Source organism: Ceratotherium simum, chromosome 11 (assembly GCF_057802395.1).
Source record: "Ceratotherium simum simum isolate JZ-2026a chromosome 11, ASM5780239v1, whole genome shotgun sequence".
NCBI classification, from domain to species: Eukaryota; Metazoa; Chordata; class Mammalia; order Perissodactyla; family Rhinocerotidae; genus Ceratotherium; species Ceratotherium simum.
Genome location: NC_141910.1, coordinates 63,812,394 through 63,830,929, shown reverse-complemented (window position 1 = coordinate 63,830,929; position 18,536 = coordinate 63,812,394). Strand labels below are relative to the sequence as shown.

General features: G+C 42.2%; 1 protein-coding gene across 2 annotated transcripts in view; it reads right to left on the bottom strand.

The window, feature by feature from the left end:
* Positions 1–2,475: 2,475 nt before the first annotated feature.
* Positions 2,476–18,536, bottom strand: part of NBAS (NBAS subunit of NRZ tethering complex) — a 331,461-nt gene continuing 315,400 nt past the window's right edge. For both annotated transcript variants that reach the window (XM_087437126.1, XM_087437127.1), the window contains 2 exons: positions 14,347–14,475; positions 2,476–2,909 (listed from right to left, as the gene is read on the bottom strand). In XM_087437126.1, coding sequence (XP_087293252.1) covers positions 2,634–2,909; positions 14,347–14,475 — 405 coding nt within the window. In that variant the 3' untranslated portion in view covers positions 2,476–2,633. The remainder of the gene's footprint in view (positions 2,910–14,346; positions 14,476–18,536) is intronic.

Here is an 18,536-nt window from a genome sequence, read left to right as displayed (position 1 = left end):
TGAACTGCAAATGTCTGGAAAGGCATTATTAACTCTACTTATGCAGGAGAAAATGAGGCTGAGAGAGACGAAGCCCGAAGGTTCAGCCTAGCATTCACACCTAGCCCTTCTGACACCAAAGGCTCACTCTCTACTCTGCTCATTCTTGGCTCCACTTTCCAGGCAAGCAAAGCTATCAAATCTGAGTGTGAGTCAGGGCCAGCACAGCTCTTTCTCATTCTGCTTTGTTTTCAAAGAGAAAGCTTTGGGGTAACTGTAAGGAGCTTTTTACATTAAGAAAGACAACATATTATCTTACCTCTTTATCTAACATTTATGGTTAACATTCTAAATACCAACACAAAGACCAACTCAGTCTTCTGAGTATTTATGCAATTGGTATGAATCCACAATGAATTCCTTTATTTCTTTGCTCTTTTTTTCCCCTAGAAACTGCTCATGCCTTGCAGATTTGGTTTCTGTTAAGCAAGGACATAAGTCAGATGGGAGCAACATAGTTTATATGAGGGAATCCCTCCCTCATAAGCATTTCGGAGGGGGTAGCTGGAAATATGGAGACCCACAGTTCACTATTGTCCTTGAGTGAGTCACTTCAGCCCCCTAGGCCTCAGGTTGGTAATTTATAAAGTCAGGGTGTTATACTCATCTAAGGCCTATAATTCTGCAATTTGAAGAAAACCACCTCTGGATGGATTGCATTAAAATGGACGATGTTATCTCAGACTACTGCTCACTTCATGTTTTCAATCACCTGAAATGATGGAAGTTAGCTGTAAGGTGAGAGAAAACCTGTGACCAGTAGGCAGGCCTCCCAGCAGTGGCTTGATAAATGCCATCTGGTACAGCTGGTGCCATCAGAGTACTAGGAAGACCTTTTTGGCCTCGTGGGTCAGTCTGGACAGATGCTATCTAATTTGGGAGAAATAAGCTGATCCCTTTCCTCGGAAAGTATTTCAAAGGCTCGTGCAAGCCATTCCCAAATTCCAGGTGCTGCTGAAGGTTTTGGCAAGGAACTCAACCCGAGGGTAGACAACTGGTCAGAAGTCAGGGGAGCGAGCCATTATGCCAATAAGTCTCTTCCAAAGATGATGACAACTTTTCTTGTCGGAGGACTCTGTAGCTACACCCACATGAGTAGAGATGAGGTGAGGCCAATGACGATGATGATGACAGAGTGTAAGGTGAAGTGATATTATTCTCAGAGTGGAGAGTGCACTCAACCAGGTGTGTGCAGGGCATTGGTGGGAGAGCGGGAGGAAATGTGGAGGGTAGGCTGCCCCGCTATGCCATACATCAAAGACCCACAGGGAGCTATGCTATATTCAGCCCACTGGCTTTGACAGAGCAATATAGAAATTGACCATTGGTAGCCTTTTAAATTACTTAATTAGAAATTATCCCTTTTAACAAAAGATTGTCCTAGGTGATATTATCTCATCTATCTAGACTAAACCTTCCTATTAATACACAGCCACCCTCTCTCCCTCCCTCCAAACATTTCTTTGGAGTCAAGATAAAGACCAGTGTGCATCAGATGGGTCCTCTGATGGTCCTTCAGTCACCGAGTTTGCTCTCTCTCCCCCCAGCTTCTGCCTAGGCTGTTGCTGTGGCTTGGATCTGGTGTGAGACTCACACAAAACTAAGTCCAGACTTCCAGCCAGAGCCTCGACCTGCAAGCACACATTTCCACAGTGGGATCAAGTGCCAGTGAGTTATGCATGAGGGTCCTTGTCCGGGGAATATCCCTTCTGTGTGGGTTTTCTCAATGGTGTTGCTATTTACACCCCTGCGATGATTGGCTATATGTAAATTAGTGAACCCCAGTATGCCGATCCTACCTATCAGTGTACATGCTGGCTCTGTTAGCCCCCTACCTAGTTATATAGGTTTCACAGACAGGCAAATTTGTCAACCTCATATAGTGATCTTGATAAGTTTGGCGGTCCCTAATTGGGTAGGCAGCCCTCATGTGCTGGTATTATCATTTGGCTATGGCCTTAAAACCACAACTCATATACTGTAACACTAGTGAGGCTGGAGGAGAGGTAACATTTCTTGGGCCTCTACTATGTATCTAACAGAGCCTCACACACACAACCTCACATAACAATCAACGACCTTGTGAGATAAATAATACAACCCCCATTTTATACACGATAGACTAAGCTTTAGAGAGGTGGAGTACTTTGCCAAAGATGTGTAACTAACCTGATACTTGAATCCCATCCTTCCTCCATCCCAAGACATCTGCTCCAGCCAGGAACCATTCCACACAAGCTCTCTTTCTAATGCAACCCTACCCACCACCACATCCAACTGTCTGAACTACACTTATAGATACTTTATTAATTGTATTCTATCCAGAAACGGCAGTTCAAAAAAAGGAGGAAGAATCACGTCTCTCTCAGTCAAGAAGAAAGTATGTTAACCAGTGACTATAAGAAAGACAAACAAGTTTAAAGAATGGCAGCTTGCTCATCATTTACACACAGCTTTATTTGCAATTCGTTGGAACCACTGAGAACCAGCAGCTGGTACACATTTTGCCTCTGGAACAGCATTCAGCTCTGGATGCTCTTCTCCACCAGGAAGCTGAGAAACTGGTGGCTGCATGTGGGCCGTGGGCAGGTTGCTCAGACCCAGTGTTGTCCCGCGCTGAGGGCTGTGCGGAACGTTCTCAAGGCCCGATGAGTGCCCCTCACGGCCAGAAGGAGCGACCCAGCTTCGGCCTCATGGCCGGCCTCCCGCAGGTGTCTGGCCAGCTGCTCCGCATCCCAGCGCCCTTGCTGGGGGCTGGCCAAGAGGTGCTCAATGACATGCGGATAGAAGGGAGTGGCGATACACTTCACCAACAACTTGGCATCCAGGAGCAGGGAAAGAAGTTCTTGGTCACAGTTTGAATCATTCACCTTCAAGAAATAAGACAGGCAAAATGTGAGAGAGGCATTGCTTAATCCTTCTCACCAGCAGCCTCATCCCACTCTCTGTGGGCTGGTTACCACTGCCTTTTGCTTTTGTCATCATCGACACCTTTACCCAGGTTAACAGTGTCCTCTCCAGAAAGCACATACACGGCGTGAGCATCTCTGAGATCACGCACACAGGATGACAGATGTGGTTTCCTTTCGACATAAGACACAGCCATGTATCAAGAACTCCCCTTGAATCACAGCCCACTGCTACCATACACTGAGTGCCAGGAAGTGTGCTCAACACGGCACGTCTCAATTCACTGAGTCCTCCCCTTTCAACCCATGCAGTCGGCACTTGAACACCTCGATTCTACAGATTAGGAAACTGAGGGGTAAGAATTTTACTTAACATCGTGGTCAGTGAGTCACGGAGCCACAATCTGAATTTAGGTCAGTCATAACTTCAAAGCCTGGGCTTTTAACAACCTTAACAACCCCATTTATCATTTCATTTGTTCTTCCTCACGGTCCATATTCTGTCACCCAAACCTCTCCTGTATGTAGAACCTCATGAAAAAAATTCTTTTCAGAATAGGAAAACCTTTTTTCTACGCCACTGAGAAAACATATCTGTCAACCCCACTGATATAAACAGAATAACCGACAGGAGGAGTTTAAGTTGTTCTTGTTTAAGCCTCTAGAAAGCTTAGTACCAAACTTAGCTTTTTAAAATATGTTTTTATATGGCTTTAGGGACCAGACCTTATATAGCCTCTGGTTTTATAGGCTCTTTCGGCTTGCATGGTCTCTGAACTTTCTCCCTGATCTTATCTTAGTCTAAGTATGGTTTTCTATGGCTTTGACACTTAGCTTGGATTTTTCTGTTTTCTATTATTGTCCATATTTTTGCAAGGAATCAAGTCAACAGTAATCACATATCAAACTTCAGAGCTTCTCATTTACATTGGGGTGTCATAAAACAGCTTCATGACAGGTTCTTCTTAAGGTCACTATGCACTTTTAATGATTTTGGTTGTAGGAACCTCAGAAATAATGTGGCACTTCGAAGCCAATTAACTAATGTTTAGAGCAACTATATTATACAACTGCAGACAATGCGCTCCTCCTGCATGCTCCATGACAAGGAGGAAAGGCTACTGAAGATGAGAAGGTCAGCCGTGTCTACTGGCTGCAAGAATTAAAACAAAAGAGTTCTGAGAATAAGAGTTACTGTCCACTATCAGATAGCATCTACCTTTCCTATAACCTAGCGATCCTTCAAACACAACACAGATGCCAGCAACAATGCCACCTTCCTGGGGACATTTTCTCGAACTCTCCTATCCAAGCTGAGTCTCCTTCCTCCAGACTCCCAGACACCTTACATACACCCCTTCATGCTGTATTAGAGTAACTTGTATGTGTGCCTCCCCCGCCAGACTGGGAGCTTCTTGAAGGCACAGAGGTTTTATCGTCCATCTATTTCAGCATCCAGTTTAATCAACATTTGTTAAATGGCTGACTGAACCGACATTATTGAACTCTGTCACATATTTGTAAACTGCACAAGCACACAATAAGAACCCTACCTCTGCCCAGACCCTGAATAGAGCCAGACTCGAGAAATGGAGAGTCTCTCTGCAGACCCTGTGCGTCTCTTCTCTGGCCTCTCATTTCCGCAGCACTTACACACACATCCACCTTTGGCTCAACACTTAGGTTGAACTCAATTTAGCATTTGTTTGTTTGTTTTTGTTTTTAGAGGCTAGATGGCAGGAAAGGCAAATGGTAGGAAAGACTAGCTTTTCTGCTGAAAGGTGCACAAGCTTTCAATCCTCCCCACTGAGGATGCTTATGAGTTCTGCATGTCCTCTCTCCTTCCCACCTCCCTCCTTTCTCCACTTCATAGGTAGCAGACAGGAAGCTTAAGCCCACAGAGGTGCTGCCCTAACCATAAGTGTCTACCACTTACTGAGGAACCCTCGCGTGCCAGTGAGCACTCTCTCTCTAACCCGTAAAACATCCCTTTAAGACAGCTATCGTCTCATTGGATAGGTGAAGAAGCTGGGGTTTAGTGAGGTCAAAGTCACGTATCGAATGCCACATGGCTGCTAAACGGTGAGCTGGACTAGGAGCCCTCATCTCTGACTAGTCTACTGGTTTATCATTTGTTCCCTTCCAGAATATGAGCTCCTCCAGAGCAGAGATCCTGTCTCCTTTGTCCACCCCTGCATCCCCCACGTCCAGAATAGTGGTGGCCACATGCCAGGAGCTCAGCAAGATCTGTGGAATGAATACATGAACAACTCAGTAACTCTAAAACTCACATCCTTTCACTGTTCACTGCTGCCTCCGCGAGTGCACATACACACGCACACTCTCTCTCTCTCTCTCACATACACACACAAGGCATCTGAGTTACTGTGCGTGTTGTTATTTTGGTTCACCTTAAAAATAAAGAATCCCTCCACCTAACCCTTCAGGAGGGAATAGGGTGTGTGCAAGGATGCTACAGGCAAATGTTTGATCAAATACAGGGATAAAAGCCTCAGAATCCACGCACTGCAGGGTAATGCTTTCTCTGTTGACCTGAATAAGTCTTCAAGGCTAGGATGCCTTTATTATTCTTTCTGTTTACTCACTAACCCTCCCTTTGGGGGCCTGATAGACTCCTAAAAAGAAATGACGGATTTTCCAGCTCGAGGAGGAGACGGGTTCTGTCAACGCCTGCAGCTGCTGCTGCTCTCAGCGCCCTCCTGTTGGTTTCTCCCCCGTGCAATGACATCCTTAAAATCGGTTTCCTGCTGATGTGCCCAGCCTTTCGGACAGCTGCCCACGTCCTGGCAGGTGGGGGTAAGGGGTAGGGGCAGGGCAGCTGTCTACCCTCCAAGAGCTCTCTACCCACTACCCTGGCTGAGAAGCCTAAGGCCAAAGTCACGGAAGTGAAACACAATGCTTCCGCTTCGGCCCTGGCCCACTCGGAGGTTCCCTGAAGAAAGGTCGAGGCAGGGACTGCTGAGCTCCACTGACCTCCACTGGGCTTGGGTGGTGGCCAGGGCAAGGTCTGGGGAGAAACTGTGGTTTAGCTTCTTGTAATCAAGTGCTGAGAAAGTGTAAGTGGCTGAGTTTATTTTATTTCCTTTCTCTGACTTCCTACCTGGTTCCGGCTCTCTGCCAGAGGTACAGAATGGCCAGAGTATACGCTGTAACTGTCATGTGCAAGAAAAATACTGCACGATTATTCTGTGCATATTTGGGACAAAATAGAGAATGAAAGAATACAGAAAGCAAAACGTGGCCTTTGTAAGGATTCCAACAACTGCATTTTAAAGAAGAGGAACCTGAGGGTCAGAGAAGAAATGGACTGCCCGAGGTCACAGAGAGCCAAGACTGCTCCTCTCCACATACCAGGCTGCCAGCCTCAGGAGCGCCAAGGCCAGGCTGAGTCCCCCTCCTCAGCACAGCAGAGCCTTCCCAGGCACTCTGGCATCACTGCCGCATCGCTGAGGTGCTAGACTAATTTGTCAAGCCTCAACTCGTCCTCATTTTTCTTATTTCTGACTAAAATTAAAACTTAAGGCACTAAAAACCTAGTACTACCCACCACGGAAGCCTGGTGCTGTCTTACCATCCATTACTCAATCTAACCTACTTTGTTCTTTTTGAAATAAAAAAGAGAAACAGAAACACCGTGGAAATAGTCTGCAAGAAGAGCAAAGTCGCGCACCTCTGACTCACCGTGAGAGTGATCCAACCCTCCTTTCCTCTCTGTCCATGTGCACAAGTGTTTCTCACGATCAATCATATCATATTTATATTCTACTTTTCTCATTATAGTTTAAGAAATTTTTATGTTTCTACATAGTTTTCATTCTTAAAAATTTTAATGGCTGCAAAATAGTCTATTGAATGGATGTAACAAGCTATTTAACGTCTGCTATAAATCTTCCAGCTGTTTTTAATTGTTTGATATTATTGAAACACTACAAATGAATGTTTTTTATACACATACTTTCTTCTTTATTTGAATTATTTCCTTAGGATAAATTACCAGGAGAGGTATTACTGGTGTATTATGGGTTCAACTGTGTCCTCCCCCACAGTTCAAATGCTCAAGTCATCACCTCTGCCCTCCCCATACCTCAGACTGTGACTGTATTTGGAGATAGGGTCTTTAAAGAGATAATTAAGGTTTAATGAGTCATATGGGCAGTTTCTAATCCAATATGACTGATGTCCTTATAAAAAGAAGAGCCTAGGACACACACAAACTAAGGGGCAGCCCTGTGAGGACACAGGGAGAAAGCAGCCATCTACAAGCCAGGGAGAAAGGTTTCAGAAAAAATCAATCCCACTGACACCTTGATCTTGGACTTCCAGCCTCCGGAATCGTGAGAAAATAAATTTCTGTTGTGTAAACCGCCCAGTCTGTGGTGCTGCTTTGTTATGGCAGCCCGAGCAGACTGACACAGGGGCAGCGTATCTGAAGCTGTTCTGGGCTGTGGATGTGAGTGCATGTGCAGCCATGCAGTGACGTCGACTGTCCCGCTTACAGTGGGAATATCAGTGCAGGGGTGTGTCGGTTTCACTATGAACTTCTCAGCTTTGGGTATCATTATTTTGAAAAGAAAACCATTTTGCTAATTTAAGAAATATGTAATGGTACCTCAAGGATGCTTTTATTGAAGTTATTTGTTTATTCGCAAACACTAAATTTTTCCATTTATTTCCTATAATTTTTATTTTTTTTTGTGGAAAACATCAAATCCTTTGCTCATTTACCACAGCTGTAACATCATTCTTTCATATGTGAAGGAGTTCTTTGTACAACTTAAATATTAACCCTGCTTTTAGTTGTAATGAACATTCTAATCTGTTGTTTGCAATTCTCTTTTAGTTATTTTTTGTTTTATGGAAGTTTTACATCTTTATATTGTCAGGAAAGGATCTGTTCCTTTATGATTTTCTTCTATTGCTTTAAAGCTTAGATGTTATAATTCTTCGAAGAATCTGATATATATTCTTTTTTTATTTGGTGAATTTTAAAAATATCTAACTTTTTAATCAATCAGGAATTTACTTTGGTATACGGTGTATGGAAAATCACACATTTCTGACATTCCCTTGAGTGATGCTTTGAGAGCTTGAGGAAGAAAATATATCCTGTCATCTTCGGACTCAGTTTAGATGTTTGAAACAATACAAATCCAGGAGGATTAGTTGATTTAATTCCTATGATCAAATAACTTTGAGTGAGTGGCAGTCTGGTGTTATAAAAAGAAGATAGGCTTTTGGGTTAGAGACCAATTTTCAATCCTGGTTTCTTCACGAAACAGCTGTGTGACCTTGTGAAGGACAATCTCTCTGGGCCCCCATTTCCACATCTGAAATACAGTCAGTCCATCTATAGGGGCTGAGATAATCTATGCTTTAGAGTGCCTAGCACAATGCCTGGTGCAGAGTTCAAGTTCAGTAAATGGCTGAAGTTACTACACTCAAATGAGTCAGGAATAAAAGATTTTCCAGAAGGAGAAGGGTTTACATATATCATAAAACGAGTAAAATGCTCGCCATCTCTGTCAGTGATTTTTTTTTTTTTATCAGTAATTAATTTTGGAGAATAAATGAAACTTTGCAGATCTTGGGAAAGAAATCTATTAAAGCACAAAGCACTACTGTCTTCCAAGTCATTAAAATGTTATCTGCTTAATTCCTGTTTCAACAATAGGTAATGAACCTTCTCTGAATTAAAATCTTTGATTTTATGGATCTATACAAAGCGAAGAGTAATTATAGTAATGAGGTAAGCTGAACCTCCAGCAGCATAATGTATGCAGGGCCTCATTTCAATTACTTTAAAGAAGAGTATTTTATATTATTTCACTACTTACTTTAGGGAAGGATATCTGTCTCATTTTTATATATACTATTACTAACAAAAGTTATTAAATATATCAACTACAAGGGCAGAAAAACAAAAGGACAACACAAGTGTATACTTGGAATAAGAAAAAGGCCTGCAGATAATTTTCTGTATTCTATATTTATTTGAGTGATAGTCAGACTCCATTTCCAGCATACCATCAGTCCCGCTGCTGGCATGGGATTTAACAGTATAGCTCTTCTGAAACCAAAATTAGGACAAATCATCTGATGTGAGATCTGCCAACAGGAGAGACTCTTTGGAAATCCCAGCTTGATCACCCCAAGACCATACATAACTGAATGTCCCATTTTGGGGCCCTGAGTTTGTCTCATTCCATGCTTTCTACTTACCCCCTTCCTAGTTTAATTCCTTGTGTTATTATTTCATAGGTCAATCTCTCCATGAAATAATTTCTTTAAACACAGGGACAATATTTTATTTCATCTTTACAAACATTCTGCCCATTCCTCACTCCTGAACACGGTACCAGGTGGTGCATAACAGGCACTTAATATGTCTGTTCACACTAAATAAGTCAACCAACCATCAGTGCTGTCTAGAAATCGAACAGGTTAACCTATAGGGAGTGAGCTGCCTGTCTCACTACAGGCATCCATCTGAGAATTCTGTGAGATATGCGGCTGCCGAGCTTCCTTCATCAAGAAGACCACCATGGGCTGAGGGTGATTGATGATGGGTGAAAATAACATGTCTAGGTATGTTCAGGTTGAAATGATACTTAGAAATAAGTAGATATGCTAAAAAACCTGAGAAAAAGAGCCTGGTACTAAAAGAGCCAAAAGAACAGGGATTATAAAAGGAGGTTAGTTTACTACCAATTGGCATCTGTAATACATATAGGAAAGCACACACTTGATTCTTCTTTGCACAACTGGATCACTTCGGCCTAACCTAGTTTGGATACAGTTAGAAGAAAATCAGCTGACGTGAGGGCTAAAACCAAAGAAGGACTCTACAGACACCCAACAAGGGTGTTAGGACCCAGCCTGCTCTCCCTGTTACCGTGGCACACTGAGGTAGGAAGGCAAGCGTGAGGCCCAACGGGGCATGGAAAAGGCAACAGTGAGGGAGCCTGCAGGCTGGAATGGACTCTCACCGGGGAGGTACTAGCTAGAAATCTGTAAAGAGTTAAAGTGGGGACAAAGAAAGGAAGGTTTCTTGGTTTGTATAAATATGTCAATCCAAACAGGCTTTTCTGAGGATCTTTAAGGCCCTCCCTCCAGGTTAGACGCTGGTCATTGTAAGGAATGCTGGTAGTTTCTAATGCCTTCAGGCAAGGTTAAAGGGGATAAAGAATCACATTTATTAAATATGTGAAGGACTGTCACGTGGAAGCAACAAATCCTGAGACACTCCACAGGGTGGGACCAAGGTCAACATGTTCCAGATGAAGGGTGCGGCCTTCATTCTGGAGGGGCTCTCTCACCATGAGACCTATCAGAACATGGCACAGAGCCCCCAGGAGGTGGTAAGCTCTCTACCCCGAGCAGCGCTCGACTAGGGCCCTGGTGACTGAGTATGTTTGAAAGAGGAAGCCCTATACTGGGCAAGTTGTTAGACTAGCTCTGCCCTAGTCTTTTCCACTGCTAATGTGATATGATTCAAGATGCTTTCAGTAATTTGATTCCTCTGTAGAGATAACCCTTTCCCAATATAATAGGGCCCGCCTAGTTCCATTGAAAGAAGCAGTATGGTTGAATATAGACTTTGAATGTTGGCTCTAGGGTTTAAATTTCAACTCTGGCTGCTTATTAGCCGTATGACCTCTGAGTGTCAGTGTTTTCATCTGTGAAACCAGCAGGAAATCTTCTCACAGGATTATTAAGGAGATAAAGTGAGGCTGTGCCTATGATAATGCCTGGCAAAGAGCTGGTACTTGAAAGATGGTAGTTATTACTAGCATCAGGGAGAAACCCTTAATTAGGTGCTACAGCTCTTAAAGACTCCTTTACAACCCCGTGAATTATTTTTTTAACAAGCACCACAGTCCAGGACAGTCTCCAGGATTCGGGGTGGGGCAGAGGCACTGGGCAGGACTACAGAGGAGGAACAATGAAGGGCAGAAACGACCACAGATCTGGAATTATAAAACGGGACATTTTTCAGTATACCATATTATTATAAATACACATCTGCTTACTTTGATGAAATAGTCCAGAGACTTCCACTTGGTAGAAAATATTCCAGAGATGAGATTCAAACACACCAGCAGGAATACCCTTCTTGGAGAGAATAAGGTTTTGAAGGTGAGCTCTAAGTCTCACTGAGGCTGATGGAGGATGATCTAGCAGTTTATACCATACGAGGGTTTTAATTATTCACCTACAATATAATCTCTAAGAAGGACTTTATATTTCTGGCCTAGGAAAGAGGCTGTTGGCCATTTGTAAAAGGTTACATGCTAAACACCAGAGGTCTGCAATTTCAGAAAAGCTCAGAGAAAGAAATGAGTACTGCTATTGGAGGAAAAGTCAGTATAATCTCTTGCATCAGCACTTAAGCATCATCCCTTTAACTGTAAACACCTATAAAGATGTCAGAATTTTATAACGAATAGCGGAATAATACATGCTATCAGCAAGCAAGTGGGAAGTTTTTCCACCCAGATCCATGCACTGTGCAGGAGTGATTGCCTATCAGAGGAGACCCTTTGCTGGATGTTTTTTCTTTTAACGTCAACAGGAACTACTGTCAACAACCAATATGGGAGAAACTGAAGTTATTGATGAACTTAGGCCCCCTATGAATGGATAGAGTGAATGGCAAAATAAAAACAAAAAAAAAGTGAACATTTTGTAATTTTCACATTTTATATTTATATTTTTAAGTATGATTTAAAACAGCTAGACAGGAGTCCTGCAAAAAGGCCCACTGAAACCCTTCCCTTAGAAAAGTATAACATGACCTGTTAATGGCACTGGGAGAGCAATGATAAATTACAGTAATTTCTTATTTCATTTATAAAGCATTCTTGAAATGACAAAATTACAGAGACAGAGAACAGATTAGTAGTTGCCACGGGATGCTAGGTGGGTGGGGAGGGAGAAGGTGGCTGTGGCCATAACGGGTAGTACGAGGGATCTTTGTGATGGAACTGCTCTGTATCTTGAATGGAGTGATGATGACACAAATCTACATGCGACAATATTGCACAGAACTTTACACACAGAAACACACACAAATAAGTGCACGTAAAACTGGAAAAATCTGAGTAAAGTCCCGAGATCGTACCAATGTCAATGTCCTGGTTATAACATTATACTGTAGTTATGCTAGATGTTACCATTGGCAGAAACTGGGTGAAGGGTATAAGAGATCTTGCTGTATTATTTCCTATAATTAAACGTGAATTTAAAATTATCTTAAAATAAAAAGTTAAAAAATATTTAAAAACTGGAAAACTCTGCAAAACTTCAGCTCTTTGGAGAATGCAAAAGGTCTGACAATACTCAGCATTTTTGTGAACACATTTTAGGGTCACAGAAGGACTAGCCTAATGTGAATACTCAAATTAGTGCAGAGAAGTTACAGTTAAGTCTCATTACTGAATTCCTAAAAGTAAGGGTCTCAGTGGAAGGTAAGTGACTCATCTCAGCAATTTACACCTCTGGCTTTGATTTTTGCACCTGAAGGCCACAGAGGTTTTGGGTGTTATCATCACAACCCAGGCAAACCAGTCTGCAGGGCTGTTCAAAATCACAGAGTTTCAGCACAACGCTGCACATCAAACACACAGACCCAAGTGTCATGGAGGTAAATTAGCACCTTTTAAAAACTACTTGGGTGTTGCAACATTCCCATTTGGTTTCTTACTTTGATAGTCAGTGTGGGTGGGGTGGGGGGTTGGGGGGTTAGCCGTTAGGGAGCCCCAGCTCTAGTTGCAGTTCTAACAGATGCATTTGAGATAAAGAATCTTAAAAACGAAAACTGATATACTCGCCTATGGAATTCAGGAGTGCATCAAGAGAGCTCTGTGCAGGATGAATATGGAAAGACAATGTATAATACATCACTGTTTTATTCTCGAAGCGGTCCATGGGAAATTTTAGTGGCAATACCTAAGCAGAGATACTAATACAATGTACAACGGTGCTAAGAAAAAAAAAAGCACTGAAAATATGCACCCTGATTTTCTTTAGTTTTATCTTCTTGATTCCTTAGATGTACACTCAAAGATAGGCTAAGGAAAAAAATCTCACTGTAATTCTTAGTTTCTTGTAAATTCCCAACATTGTGCAACTTTCATTTCAGCACAGATAACAGGGAGGCTACTAGCAGACAAGTCCCTTCAATCCCCTACTTCAGTCCAGTTTCCAAAGAGGCCCCTATAATGACCAATTATCAGTGATAATGAAGGGTACTCACAAAACCTTTACAGAAGCTTCACATTATTTTGAAAATACATCTAAGTGAATAAAGGCATTAGATTTTTCTCATTTTGTTCATTATGACTGTTTCCAAATGCGATTGTGTTCTACTTTCTGGAACCGTATACGTAACTTTCTGTATCCTTTGTCATTAACAAAATTTTTTATCAATGACATATTTTCATCAATCTCTTCACTGTCTTGTATGGCAAGCATGTACCTCCGCTCTAGGATTCTCCTCCCCTCTCTGGTCCCTAGAAGGCATCCTCTTACATTTTGTTTAAAAATATATATATACACACACACAAACACACATACGTAGACATATACACGCACACATAAAATGTAAAATTATATGCATGTGTGTACACACTCACAACACAACAGGCACACATACACTCACAAATACTTCAGATGAAAGAAATGATCTCCCTACAGAAGGGTTTCAGTAAGGATCAAACAACTCGAATTCATTAAAACACAACCCTGAGCTATCTCATCCTAAAGTATAACATTTAAAAAGGGAAGTGAAAGTTTCTTCCTTAATCACGATAACAAGACAACCAGCCTTGAGGGAGGAATCTCAAGCCTTGACTTTAGAACATCACTCTTTAAGCCAAGAGGCTGTTTCAATGGCAGCTGGGGTTGCCAGAGGAAATAAGATCTTGAGATTTCAGGTGGTACCAGGAAACACTTCTTGCAGCCACTTTCTCATCTTTAATTAGTAGATAACCAAACACACACATCCAGGCACAGAAAACCTGCCTGAGGCTGGAGTTCCTTCGACCCAAATTTCAAGTGGCAGGGACTAGTCCGCTAGTCCTAGGCTGCTTGGACATTTTCTTAGAGAGGCGAATATGCTGCTTCTCTAGAGAAACTGCTTTGGTTTTTGGATTTGTATTCTCACACCTACACACAGAGTCTGGTTCATGGGAGGAGTTTAGTGAATGTTTGTAAAATAAACAAATACCTACTTCCTAAACAAAACAGTAATAGCATTGTGGTCAGAGAACACTGCAGACAAAATAGTCTTAAATAAACCATGGCTATTATTCATGAGAATGACAATACTAATTCATTTCTTTGAAACCTAAACAAGACTACATCCCACCGGGACTACCTCAGCAATAGCGGTGATTTGCTCCAGTGCCACAGCGTGAAGATTCTCGTCTTGGCTCTCGAGGAGGAGTTTCAGGGATGGGAGCAGAAGGGCCTGGCTAAGCAGCAGCGAGCACAGCTCCTTCACACACTGAAACCACAAGTGCAATTATGTGAGTGAGAAAGCAAGGAAGCACGTCACATCCCTGGGCTATCCTGGCTGTGTCTTTCCACACCTTTTTCATGAGTGTGTGTGCCTGTGTGTGTGTGTATAAAGCACACATGGGACCACGCTGATTTGGTGTTTGGTACCTGCTTCACTCACTCCACAGAGTGTACTGTAAACATCTTTCCACGCTATCAGATGTTCATCTATGGCACTGCTGTTAATGGCTACATATCCTATTGGATGGATTTAGAACTGTAATTTATTTTCCTAAACTCTCAGAGCCCTAGTTTCTCACAAGTAAAATGGAGGTAATTATATCAACTTTGCAGTAGGTTTTTTTTGTGAGAATAAGTGTTAATGAATAATAACGTACAATACTCATCATATACTACATGCTTAACAAACAAAAAACCCCTATTATCAATTGTTAATATTATCAACAATATCCAGTTATCATCCACGGCAACAAAGGAAATCAGCAATTTAAATATTTAAAAACCTGTTTATTATTCTAATGTCAAGGTGAACTGATTGCTTGATATATTTAATATACTCCATCTTCATGAAAACTATCTGTGGTCCAGAAAAATGAAAATGTTTCTGAATCTCCACAGATGTATTTGAATTTTATTCTCAGCCATTTATTATACTGGCCGAACCTGTCATCAGAGAGCAGGCTTTTATGTAAGATAACAAATGATAATCTTTCACAACAAAAGTATAAAAGAATAGAAAATAAATTTGCAAGCTATCCCTCCCTGCTGAGTTACGTGCTCCCTCGGTGTCCTGACTTGAGCTGTAATGTAAAGAACAGAACACGCAGCTCAAGGACCAGAGAAGGAGTGCACCCTCATCGTACACAGCAAGGGTGTTTTTTGACAGAATTGAGAATCTCTGCCCTCCGTGGCTGATCCTTCTCTTGTGCTACTCCAACAGCAGCCTCTCAGAGAAGAAAAACTCAAATTGATGACATTTTCGTAACTCCTTTACATTATTATAAAGCATAGATAAAATAAGGATGACACAAAGGAGCTCCTATTGAGAGCTCAGGATAAATGTCTCTTTGGGATTCTACTCACTGTAGTTTTTTTAGCTTTCACACAGCATATCTCTGCTGGAAATCAGCAAGGCCTCCAAATTTCAGATGGAAGGTTGTGCTATACCAACTTGTGTGAAAACGGTCAATGTCAGCAGGGTAACAGTTCTGTAAAATGTGTCCTTTAAACATTAGGGATTCTAATTCAGACGAGTGCTTAGTTTCTTGTAGTTTCTGTGTGCCTTAATGCACACACAGCACAGAGAGGAGCCTCACCCAGCATCTGGGCCAAAGAGAAATGCAGATTTTTAATCTGGGATGCCAAAAGCTATAGAAAATATTTGGGAGGATGAAATACAAACTCTTGTGCATGACAGTCTGGCCCAGCTGCCACACCCCAATTTGTTCCCTTCACCCTCCTCCTTGAACGTTACAGCCATGCTCCCCACCTGCACATTCCTCAGAGTGCTGCCCAGGAGACCTTCCAGCCGGATGGAATGTTCTGAATCCGTGCTGTCCAGCACGGCAGCCACAGGCCACATGTGGAAAATGAGCATTTGAGATGTGGCTAGTGCAATTGAGGAGATGCATTTTTAACTTTATTCAATTTTACTTAATTTTAGTTTTAATTGTAAAAACCACACGTGGCCAGTGGCTACCGCACAGGCAGAGGCAGCTGCAGAGTCCCAGCTCTCTCAGACCTTCGGGTCTTTGCACAGGATATAACCTCTGCTGTTTCTCTGTCTGATTATCCCCAATTTGTTTTTTAAGTCTCAGCTTAAAAAGGCACAGGAAAACCTCATCTCCGACAAAGGCCCCTCTGATTTCCCAGGTTTGGCACTCCCCGATTCTGGCTATAATTTGCAAATATTTCCTACGCTGTCATCTTGCATTACTGTAATTATTCATTTGTCTATCTGCCTCACTTGAGGGCAAGAAGATTTTTGCTTCTCTGCATTCCAAACTTGCTTGGTACATACTATACTTGAAAATATTTATATAAAGTTTCCTCTCTTAACACTCATATTTGCTTATTCAATAAGTTATCAGTAATTGGTAAACAGGTATTTCTCAGCAATTTATGATATTTAGACTAAGCATAACACTTGGCTGACCTTAGCTTTGATGAAAAATTTTATGAATTAACCTGTATACCCCTCTGAGCAGGCATAATGGATAGACGACACACAGCCAGGAAAGGACATTCAAGAATGGAGGAATTCATTTTATGTGAGCCACTGAGTACTTTTTCTCTCTTAGCTAACAGTTATTGGCTAAATACTCTGTACTTAAATACTATACTCTGCTTGTCAGGTATTTTCCCCTGTGTTGCAAGAAGCCAGTTTATTAGGAGATTTATAAAGGGAGTTGGGAGCTGCAAGAAAGGTCGAAATAGCCAAGAGAACCACAAAACATTTCATACGGCACATTCACAGGGCAAACCTGTCTGGCCCTCAGGACACTAAACAATGAGAGGCCCTGAATGAAGAGGAGCAGGTGGGCCTGGGCCCAGAGCCAGCCAGGCGTTTGTTCTCCCTGCGGACTGTGATTTACGGTGATGCCCTGGGGCATGGCCCCTATGGCCGATGGTTGTCAGAGAAGCAAGACTGGTCCACCAAACGTCCTTCTGTCCTCCTGCTGGTCCTGGGGTATTTTGCACCCGAAGATGTTGCAGGGCCTGTAGCAGGAGCATGGGGCACGAGGCGCACAGGAATGGGTGTCATCCGATTCTAAAAATCAAGCTCTTGACATTATCAAATGTGCCTCAGCCATGAGAGAGAACAATCACATGGAGATTCAGAAGCTGGGGGTTAGCTAGGCTCACTCATTAGCTGGGCGTCTAACTCCCACACACCCGCCCCAGAGCATCTGTGACTCCAGTTCATGCTGTGCCTCAGCGAAATCATGGACCTTCAGGGTCAGTCACAAATAGCTGGAACTTACAATTTTAAATCTGTAAATGCCAAGAACCTGTTTTATGCCAATTTTTTATTCTACATATCCCCCACTCCTGAGAATGCTTCATATATTGCCATGGATACAAGCTGAGAAGAAGGATACATTAGCTTTCAAGATTGTGAGACATGTGACCTGTGAGAAACAGTGATTTTTATCCTTCTGGTAATATTTTCTATCAGCAAAACCATCACGGCCATAAGTAAACAAGTACCATAAGCAACAGCAGGCGATTACAAAAAGGCTTTCTAAAGAGTTATGAAGGAAAAAAAAAAACTCTATACATGGAACCTTAGTAGGGGGACGGGAAACGGGGATGAAAGAGAAGGTAAGTCCCTTTAAGTACCCTGTCATAGACAGTTAGGCACACGCTCTTCATAAACCATGGCATAGGGCAACCAAAGGTACTGGATTAAAAAAAAGTGAGTCATGGATAATTTTACTGCTACAGTGATACTAAATATTATGGAACTCTGAAATTAAACTGTGTGGTATATATGGTAAAATAAACTTAACGAGACATTTCCATTTTGTAATAACAATGTTCCTTCCTTTGTAACAATTTTAATTTATATTTGCACACATTTGTGTGCATACCACCTGCACAGCTCCTTTAATCATGACATCCTAAGAAAAAAATCTGTAAATGTACCCAATTAAAAGATAGAAACTGAGGCAGCATAATGAAAATGAAGAAAAGTCACTGTAGCAACAGAACTCATTTGATGATAATTATCTTTCTTCTCATCGAACTGAAACAGAGAAGTGATGAAGACCTACTTAAAAATGTGGTTCAACCTAGTACCCTTCTCCTCACCCCAGAAGAATTATGGACCTATGAAAGGTAGCAAATTATGTGCTATGGAAGACGTAGTAAACGGACAGCGTCAGCTCATTCTCTTCTCAGGCTTGGAGACCTTGCGGAATAGACAGAGCCAACGTCCCCTCTGGGATCATCCAATCTAACCCCTTGTTTCAGAGACCAGAAAACAGTGGTCCAGAGAGTCTGGTGCTCTTCTCACGGTCACAGATCATGTTGTGGCCCAGTCAG